Genomic DNA, 9,587 nt, shown 5'->3' with positions numbered 1-9,587 from the left:
CACCCCCACCCCATTTGTCCAGCCGGCCTGTGGCCACACAGCCCCCTCAGCCCCTCCAGCCCCCCACCCTCTGGGCCCATCTCCCACGAGTCCCTCTAGGTACTGAGCGGGATTCCAGCTACCACCGTGGCCATCCGAGGCTAGCTCCTAAAATTAGCCCCCTTGGCGGGTCATTTAAGTTTGGACCTGTCGAATCTCAGGCTTTAGGAGTTGGCAAAGCGTGACATCTGTAGTTCCCCCACCCCCGAGGGACAAGCTGGCTGTGGTCACACAGAGGCCAGCTGGGGGCAGGCCCTGCTGCTCTGAGAGGTTTGGACCAAAGGGGTCTCCATCTTTCCAGGATGGTGGTCCAGAACTCTGGGCTGGGCTCTCCTTCTCAGCCTGGATCAGCGCCCCTTACCCTCCTGCTCATGCGACCCTGGGGGCGGGCTCTGCGTGACTTCACAGCTCTCGGTCCCTGCCGGCAGCCCCTGCTGGGGTCCCGGGCAGCTGGCTTTGCTCCGCCCTCCCCTGTACTGCCTCGAGCCCCCTTGCTGGGCGGTCTGCAGTGGGGATGACCCAGGGAGACTTCACCCCACGGCCTGACCGGGCGTGCCCTGCACACTCAGTGGGCTCGCTGCTGCCAGCCAGACCCCTCTCCAAGTGGCCAGGAGGCCACTGCCAGGAGGCGGGTGGTCTCAGGACCCTCCTGTGTCAGGGGAGAGGCTCCTGCAATGGGGAGGGGAGGCATCTTGCTGGGGACCAGGGGCCAGGAGTCAAAGTGGGGAGCCTGGGGCTGAGGGCAGGCCGGCTGGGGCATGGCGGTGCTCAGGCGCTGCCCCTGGCAGTGGGCCCCGCTCTCTGTGCCTGCTGACGGATGGGCTGGCCCTGGGTCAGGAAAGACTGTGCAGCAGCGGGCGGGGGCCCCGACACGCCCTTGCCGGCTCAGAACCACGTGCCTGTAAACTTTAATTTCCACACAGTAGAGAGACACACAGTACAAGCAACTGGGGACCGGGCTGCACCGGGGAGCTCACGGAGCCGCCCGGAAGCAGGCTCCCCGCCGAGAGGGGGCGCCACGAGTCCCCGCTGCCCACAGAACAGCTGGGGAGGCCAGCGGCTCAGTCCTCGCCTCCCCTTGCCCGCGGGTCCCAGCTTCCTCCGCAGCCCCCACCCCACCCCAGGGTCTTCTCCAGGAGGACAGGCCAGCCTCCCGGGAGGTGGGGGTGGGAGTTACTCTCTGCTCCCTCTCTGCTTGCTTCTCTCCCACCTGGGAGGCCAGGGCTGGTCGCCAAGCCCTAGGGCTCGGCTAGGTCGTCAGGGGACGCATCACAGTGCCAGCTGCCGGCCAGACCCTCCACACCGGACTCCTCAGTGGGAGCAGGTGAGCCAGGCAGACAGCCCTGGTCATTTAAGGTGATAGGCGCTGTGCTGGGTTGGGGGGGGCAGAGGGGCACCCCAGGGAGAGGAGGAGGCTGGGGGCCTGAGACCTGATCAGTGAGAGCAGGGGAGGTGCGGATGGGGAAGGAACGGCAGGCATTTACAGAGAAGTACCTTACGGACGGGTGCAAAGGCAGGAAGGCAGGAGAGAGGAGGGGCTTTGGGGGGAATACGAGAGTCTTTTAGATCTGGGAATGTGGGGGGCCCCCCGGAGCATTTGGGGGTGGGGTGGGGGACACCGTGATGCGGCTGAGATGCGGGCCCCCGGCCAAGCCCAGCCAGCCTGTGGCTCCGGTCCCGGACGCCGGGAAGAGTCTGCTGGCTGTGCTGAGGACCGACCCGGGTCCTTCGTCCTGATCCCGTGAGGGGCAGCGGCTCTGGAGGGAGACAGCCCAAGGGGCCCCCGGTCCTTGGCGGTGGGCGGGGTGGGGGAGACGGCCCTGCCTTCACAGGACCACCTCAGGTGCGATGCTGAAGAGCAGGTCGTCGTTGCCACGCCGCACCTCCAGCAGCAGGGCCGACTCGGTCAGCACAGCCTCCTGCAGCTCGCTCGAGTCGGCCAGAGGCCGCCCGTTGACCTTGACAATGATGTCTCCATCCTGGATGCCCCCCCTGCCAACGGGAGAGAGAGGTGGTCACAGCTCATCCCTGAGAGGCTGGGGCCTGGGTGCCTCTAACAGCCGCAGGTTTAAGGAAAGTCATTGCAACGGGCGAGGACAGGGCCGTGACCGCCAGGCTCTCACCCCGGGCAGAGGCCACTGTCCAACCACCGGCTTTGTCGGTTGACTTTTCTGCACAGCAGAGGGACTGGGGTCACGTTCTGGCTGTGGCCTCCCCACCTGGGCCAGGGATGCAGCCCTGTGAGCCTCGGCTCCCGCCACTGCAGCCCTGGATGGGGATACTCTTGGCAAATCACAGCGAGGTCCGGGGTATCGATTCCACCACGCTGCAGTTACTAAGACTTTCCTGTTAGGGCTGGAGTGAGCGAGGCCAGCCCCCTTCTGCACCTGACTTGCCATGACCTCCCCCTCCATCCAGAGGGCAGGCAGGGTGGCACCAAGGTCAGGTTCACGAGTGACAGGACCCAGATCCACACGGGCTAGCTGCATGACCTCGGAGGACTAGCTGCATGACCTCGGAGGACTGACTGCGTCAAGGCTCAGTCTTCCCGTCTGAGCAACGGGACGAGAGCCCACACCTCGCAGGCTGCAGTGAGGAGCCCCTGAGGGGACACACCTGCAACGCCCAGCTCACGACCCAGCCTGGGCCAGCCGCAGCCGCCGTCGCCACCAAGCTCCCCGGTCCGGGGCACCCTGCATGTGGCCACTCTCCCTGACGCTGCCTGCTGCCCCAGAGCCCCCAGAGGGAGCCTGAGTTGGGGGTGACCATTCTTTGGCATCACAGATCTGCGTCTCGATGATTTTTACTGCAGGGCAGCTGCGGGCTGAGCATGCGTGCCACGTTCAGGGCAGGGAAACTCCAGGGATCTGCATCTTCCAGCCCAGCACACGGAACAGAGAAAACGAGTCCTGTTGGGTTGAAGGGGCTGGGGGACCCTCCTGCCTGGCTCCACTCTCCCCCTCAGAGGGGCCCCAGACCCTACATGGGCCACTTCTTGCTCCTGAAGCTACAGTTTAGAAGCAGGATGCAAAGGAGCCCACCCACTGCACAGACGGACGCCAGGGAGGAGGAGGGGTGGGCGCTCGTCCAGAGCCGGTCCAGGGCACGGGCTCACGCGTGCCATCACCCCCCAAGCCTGCTTCAGGCCACCAGGCTGCAACATTCGACCTTTCTGTCATGCTCAGTTTCCGAGAAGGCAAGGCTTTGTTCCCTAATTGATCTTGACAGTGTCCCGTGGGGCAGGAAGAGTAGGCAGAGTCATACCCATTTTGCTGATGAGGAAACTGGCCAGGAAAGACCCAGGCTGACCCGCAAGGCTGGTGAGAGTCGGGCTGGCATGCAGGTCTCAACTTGGGGGGTGTGGGCCTCCACTACACTGTCTCTCCAGACCCAAAGGGAAGGACATTCTGGGCCAAGAAGGGGTCGGCCTTCACCCTCCAGCCTGAGCCCAGCTTAGAGGACTGGCCAGGATCCCGCCTGCCACTTTCATGTTACACCACGTTGCCAGGAAGCTCAAGGTCATGCAAGGTCAGTGAAGTCCGGCCCAGGTCCCAAGCCCGCCCGCCCAGCCTCCTTGCTTCCTCTGGTGGAGCCTACCTCTGAGAAGGTGAATTCGGAACAACCTCTTGCACATAAATCCCACTGCTGACTGCCGGGAAGTCCGGGTTACTGGCCTTTAGCTCCTCCACCAAACTGAAAAGACAGTTCCACCGTTAAGGCGCTTCTGGGCCTCTGAGCTGACTCTTCAGTACGAAGCTGCCCCTTGTCCCCTCCTCCACCTGGGACGAGGAGTCTCCTCTGACCCCACGCTGCCGGGTCCTGCCACTGGCCACTCGGGGTTGTCACTGGTTCTTGCCTGTGACCCCCACTCAGCTCGGGCTCCTCGAAAGAACTCTGTGAGGGTGAATGATTGGAAGCGTGGAGAGGGGAGAGTGACGGACAGATGGGAGGATGAGCGGGAGGAGGGGTGAGGAGGGAAGGAGAGGAAGAGGGATGTGTGATCAGATGGCGGGACGGAGGGAAGGAAAGAGCAATGGACAGACGGGCAGATGGCAGGAGGGCGAACAGACAACGGGTGAGCACGGAGAGACAGGAGGCTGGATGGGAGGCCGGGTGGACGGTGGGTGGGACGGAAGAGAAAAATAGCACCTTTAGACGGTGACTTGGCACATCGGTCTTGATTCCAAATTGCTTTCAGATTTACTCCCTAGAGGAACGGTTGCCGACACAGGCAGGAATGTCATCTTAGGGACTGTGTGGGTGGGAGGGTCACTCAGGTGAGCTGAGTTCTCCCCAGGTCTCCCCAGCGCAGTGACCTCTTCCTTCTCCAAACCCCTGGACTTTGCATCTTCTTCCCTTCTGCCTCCCTTCCCTCCTCCCTGTCCCTCCTCTTCCCCAGCCCCTCCCCTATTTCACGCACTCAGAATTGCAGAGACCTGCTGTGTTATAGTCCTGGCCCTGGGGGTGAGCAGGACCCAGCCCTTGCTCACAAAAAGCTCATGGCCATGGTTGGGGGTGGGCAGGTCTGCCACCGGGGGACCCAGTGCAAGCTGGGGAGGGAAGCGCAGCTGTGCAAGAGAGGAGACATCTCCTTCCCTCGAAGTGGCCTCCGGGGAGGGAGAATGGTGTCCCATTCCCAGAATTCACATCTGCTCAGGCCTCAGAATGTGACCTTGTTTGGACATAGGGACTTGGCTGATGCGGCTGGTTAAGAATCTCGAGATGAGATTAGCCTGACTTAGGGTGGTCCCGAAATCCAATGGCTGGTGTTTTTATCAGAGAAGGAAGAGGCAGAAGGCAGCAGGGGCCACCCTCCTTGGACCAGCCCAGCTCCTGTGTGATCAGGCGCTCAGAGTCACCTCTCCCCACGTGGCTGCTCTTGAGAGTCTGGGAGATATCCTGGCTCTAATCTGGGGGCTTTGTGCCCACCATGCAATGAGAAAGGCAGAGCTTGTAGTGGTGAAATTGCAACCCAAGAAACACCCAGAACCGCCGGAAGCTGGGAGATGCAAGGAAGGACCCTTCCTCGAAGCATCCAAGGAGCACAGCCCTGGTGACCCCTTGAGTTTGGACTGAGGGCTTCCAGAACTGTTGACAGAAAAACATTTCTGTTGTTTTAAACCACTAACTTGGGAGTGATTTGCTGTGGTAGCCCCAGGAAAACTAATCTGGGAGGCTTCCTGGAGGAGGAGCACCTGCAAGGAGTCCTTTGGATCAGGCTGAGGGGGAAAGGCGTTCCAGGCCGAGGGACTGACCTGAACAAAGGCTCAGAAGCCTGGTGCGTGGCCCATGGGAGCACCTGCTGGTGGGCAGGCCCGCCGGGGCCAGGGCCCAGGAGGAGGGCGGGGGTGAAGGGCGGCGGGCGCCAGCGTCCTTCGGACACTCACCTTGGCGTGATGGTCCGCATCCGGATGCCGATGAAGCGTTTCTTCCAGTCTGGAGACAGAGCGTTGGGGCTCGGTTAGAGCCGCCGTGGGAGCCTCAGTGCTCCCAGAGGGGCCTGGCCAGGGAGCAGAGGGCAGCAGGGGCCACCCTCCTGGGCCCAGCCCGGCTCCTACATCACCAGGTGCCCAGAGGCACCTCTCCCCACGGGGCTACTCCTGAGGGCCTGGGAGAGGTCCTGGTTCCGATCTGGGGGTTTCGGGCCCACCCTCATCATCAGGCACCATTCACCCACATCAGCTCTGATATCTGCTCTCTTGCTGGTCCCCTCCACCCGACCCCAGTGGAAAGCGGAGCTCCAGCCCCCATCCCACAGGCTCCCCAAGTCGCCTTGCTCTGATCTGAACTGGTCGCCTTCTCCTGCCTTCTCCCAAAACCAGATATTAATTGATAACACCCAGTGAGCTCAAACGGTGTGGCAGGCCCCCTGGCTGGAGCAATATAAACACAGAAGGCTGAGGTGGTAGCTCTGTGCCCCCAGCCTCTCCAGCCTGTGACTTAGCAGATGCCTTAGACTCCAAAAGGACCTCACACAGTCTAACCCTAAACCTGGTGAAGGACGGGGAAGCCTGGCACACTGCAGTCCAAGGGGCCACAACGAGTCGGGCATGACTGGGCAGCTGAACAGCGACAGCAAGCGCTAAACAAGTCTCAGTACGGTTTAAAAATGCTGTACCCCAAAAATGCGCTCCCTGGCCACAGAGGATCCAACCTACAAGGTGTCTACAAGGCTCACAATAACTGGGAAAGTAAATATACATGCTTCTAAATAACCCAACTTTAAGGAATAGAGCAAAAGAGAAATTAGAAAGCATTTTAAATTGAAAAAACAAAATACAACGTACCGAACGTCGTGGGATGGAGGTCAAGCGGTACTTAGAGGGAAATTAATAGCACTGAAGTACCAATATCAGAAAAAAAGAAAGATATCAAATCAGTGACTTCAGCCTTCTCCTTAAAACCAGAAAAAGAAGATCAAATGAAATCTAATGCAAGCAGAAGAAAAGAAATAATAAAGAACAGAAATCAAAGAAGTAGAAAATGGAAAAAGCGGAGAAAATAAATGAAAACCAAAGGTTGATTTTTTGCAATCAGATACGTTTTTAGCCAGACTAATTAGGGGGGGAAAAAGACACAATGATCAATATCGGGAATGGGAGAGGTGACATCACTGCAGATTCCATGGGTTTTAAGAAGATAAGAGACTAAGATGAACAATTAGGTCTCAATAAACTGGACAACAGAGGAAAAGGCAGCAAATTTCTTGAAAATTTCAGACTACGAGAGTTCCCTCAAGAAGCAACAGACAACCTCCGTAGCCCTATATGGGCTTCCCTAGTGACTCAGACAGTAAAGAATCTGTCTGTGATGCAGGAGACCTGGATTCCATCCCCAGGTCAGGAAGATCCCTTGAAGAAGGGAATGGCAACCCACTCCAGTATTCTTGCCTGGAGAATGCCATGGACAGAGAAGCCTGGTGGGCTACAGTCCATGGGACTGCAAAGAGTCAGACACGACTGAAAGACTAACACTTTTTATAGCCCCGTACCTAGGAAGGAAATTGAAGTAGTTAAAAATCTTGCCACACAAAAAACAAAAAACAAACAAACAAAAAGAAATAAAGTAAAAAAAAAACAAACAAAAAAAAGCAAAAATCTTGCCACAAAGTAACTTCAAGCCCAGATGGTCTTACAGGAGAATTCTAACTGACGCCTAAGGAAGATATATATCAGTTCTACACAAACGGTTCTGCAAAACTGAAAATGAGTGACTATTTCTGTGATTCTGTGACTAATAATAAGAAATGTATACATATTTTGGTCTTCATCCAGGGTTCCTAACACATAGCTCCTAAAACTTTTGTACTTCCCTAAAGTGATCAGATTTCTAAGGGACATTTTTTTCTCACAGCTCCTGAAATAGTTCCCAGACCTCTAAAGGTGAAGCTGTTATTGTTGGCCAGTCACTAAGTCATGCCCGACTCTTCGCAGCCCCCATGGACTGCAGCACGCCAGGCTTCCCTGTGCTTCACCATCTCCTGGAGTTTGCTCAAACTCATGTTCACTGAGTCAATGATACCATCCAACCATCTCATCCTCTGTTGTCCCCTTCTCCTCCTATCCTCAATCTTTCCTAACATCAGGGTCTTTTCCAACGTGACAGCTCTTTGCATCAGGTGGCCAAAATACTGGAGCTTCAGCTTCAGCATCAGTCCTTCCAATGAATATTCCATTGTTGATTTCCTTTAGGATTGCCTGGTTGGATCTCTTTGCTGTCCATGGACTCTCAAGGGTCTTCTCCAGCACTGCGTTTTGAAAGCATCAATTCTTTGGTGCTCAGCCTTCCTTATGGTCTAACTCTCACATGGCTTTTCATTATACACAAGTCCCTTTCAATCACATTTGACTTTATTCAATGAGGTGACCTTTGGAAAGTCCCTAAGGGTGTCTATAGGTTGCAAGGGGAACCGACCACGTAACTGGAGGATTAGAACATTTCTCCTCAGCCTCCTCTGCCTTGCTTCGGGGAGAGGAGATGAACTAGAAGTTGGATCAATTGCCAGTGGCTAATAACTTATTCAGAGGCTTCCCTTGTGGCTCAGATGCTAGCGTCCGTCTGCAATGCAGGAGACCCAGCTTCAACCCCTAGGTCGGGGAGATCCCCTGGAGGAGGGCATGGCAATCCACTCTGGTATTCTTGCCTGGAGAACCTCGTGGACAGAGAAGCTACGGTCGACAGTAGACGGGCGACAGGCCGTGGGGTCGCACAGAGTCGAACACGACTGAGCAACTAACGCATACACAGCAGCTTAGCCAACCACGCCCACGTCATGCGGCCGCCGCAGAAACCCAGAACGACGGGCTTGAAGAGCTTCTGGGTTGGTGATCGTGTGGAGGTGCTCCCAGAGACCATGGGCTCCGCATCCTTTCCTCACACCTTGCCCTCTGCTTCTCTTTCATCAGGCTGTTCCTGAGACATATCCTTTACAATAAACTGGTTGTCTGTTGAGAAAACACTTTTCCTGCTCTAGCAAATGATCCAACCCAAGAAAGGGGTCATGGGCAATTCTGGTTTATAGTCACAGTGTGCAATGGGCATCTGAAGGCAGGGCCAAGCCCTTAACTTGTGGGGTCTGAGGCTTTCTCCAGGCAGACAGTGTCAGAATGGAGTTAAATTGTAAGACACCCAGCTTGGCAGGGAGAAACCCCACTCATTGCTGACCGGATGTGTCAGAAGTAAAATAGCCCTGCAGTGGAAAATGGACAGTAGAAGAGACGGACGGGGGGACTGTTTTTCCTAAGCCACTTCTCAGCTCATTATCCCAACACCAGAACCAGAAACAGAACTAGACCCACATTCCTCAGGAAGATAGATGTGGAAAGTCTTGAAATGCTTTCAGCAAATCAAGCCTAGCAATACATAAAGCAGGATAATACATCACAACTAAGTGAGGTCTATTCCAGGAATGCAAGGATAGTTTAATATTATAAAACAAACCAAAGAAATTTACCATATCAAAAGATGAAGAAGAAAAACCATCATCTCAAAAACTAGATAGATAAAAAGATGCAGGAGGGGTGGATGCATGAATGAGCAGAAGGAAGGATGGAAGGAAGGAAAGCGAGAAAAAGAAGGGAGAAAGGAAAGACAGGTGGATGAAGGGATGAGTGGATGGATGGGTGAGCTGGTGCGCGGGTGGGATGGTGGGTGGAAGGATGGATGGGTGAGCTGGTGCGTGGGTGGGATGGTGGGTGGAAGGATGGATGGGTGGGTTGGTGAGTAGGTGGATGGGGTGGTGGGTGGGAGGGCAGATGGGTTAATAGGATAGAAGGAAGTTCTATCTGGGTCTGGCAACTATGGAGTGGCTCAGGCAAGTGAAACCTAGGGCCACCACCTTAGAGGCGGGAGGTGAGATGGATGATCCCCAGCCAGTGGGGACCGTCTAGAGGGGTGGGGGTGGTCATCATCATGAGGTGAGGAGAGGATGGGAGAGAGGCTGAGGTATCCCGGGTGGGGGTCTCGGGACATCAGGGTGGGCTGGGGGGTGGGTGCCGTCACAGAGCACTGTGGGATCCCCTGGCCCTGCTGGAGGCTGTGAGCTCAGC

At 56.5% G+C, this 9,587-nt stretch overlaps 1 protein-coding gene across 1 annotated transcript in view; it reads right to left on the bottom strand.

The window, feature by feature from the left end:
* Window positions 1–946: 946 nt before the first annotated feature.
* Window positions 947–9,587, bottom strand: part of HTRA3 (HtrA serine peptidase 3) — a 29,186-nt gene continuing 20,545 nt past the window's right edge. Inside the window, exons 7-9 of the mRNA XM_052641670.1 lie at window positions 5,427–5,475; window positions 3,637–3,732; window positions 947–2,031 (exon numbers count right to left, since the gene is read on the bottom strand). Coding sequence (XP_052497630.1) covers window positions 1,866–2,031; window positions 3,637–3,732; window positions 5,427–5,475 — 311 coding nt within the window. The 3' untranslated portion in view covers window positions 947–1,865. The remainder of the gene's footprint in view (window positions 2,032–3,636; window positions 3,733–5,426; window positions 5,476–9,587) is intronic.

This window comes from Budorcas taxicolor, chromosome 6 (assembly GCF_023091745.1).
Source record: "Budorcas taxicolor isolate Tak-1 chromosome 6, Takin1.1, whole genome shotgun sequence".
Taxonomy (NCBI): Eukaryota; Metazoa; Chordata; class Mammalia; order Artiodactyla; family Bovidae; genus Budorcas; species Budorcas taxicolor.
The sequence above is the reverse complement of the archived record's forward strand: the minus strand, read 5'-3'. Positions and strand labels throughout refer to the sequence as shown.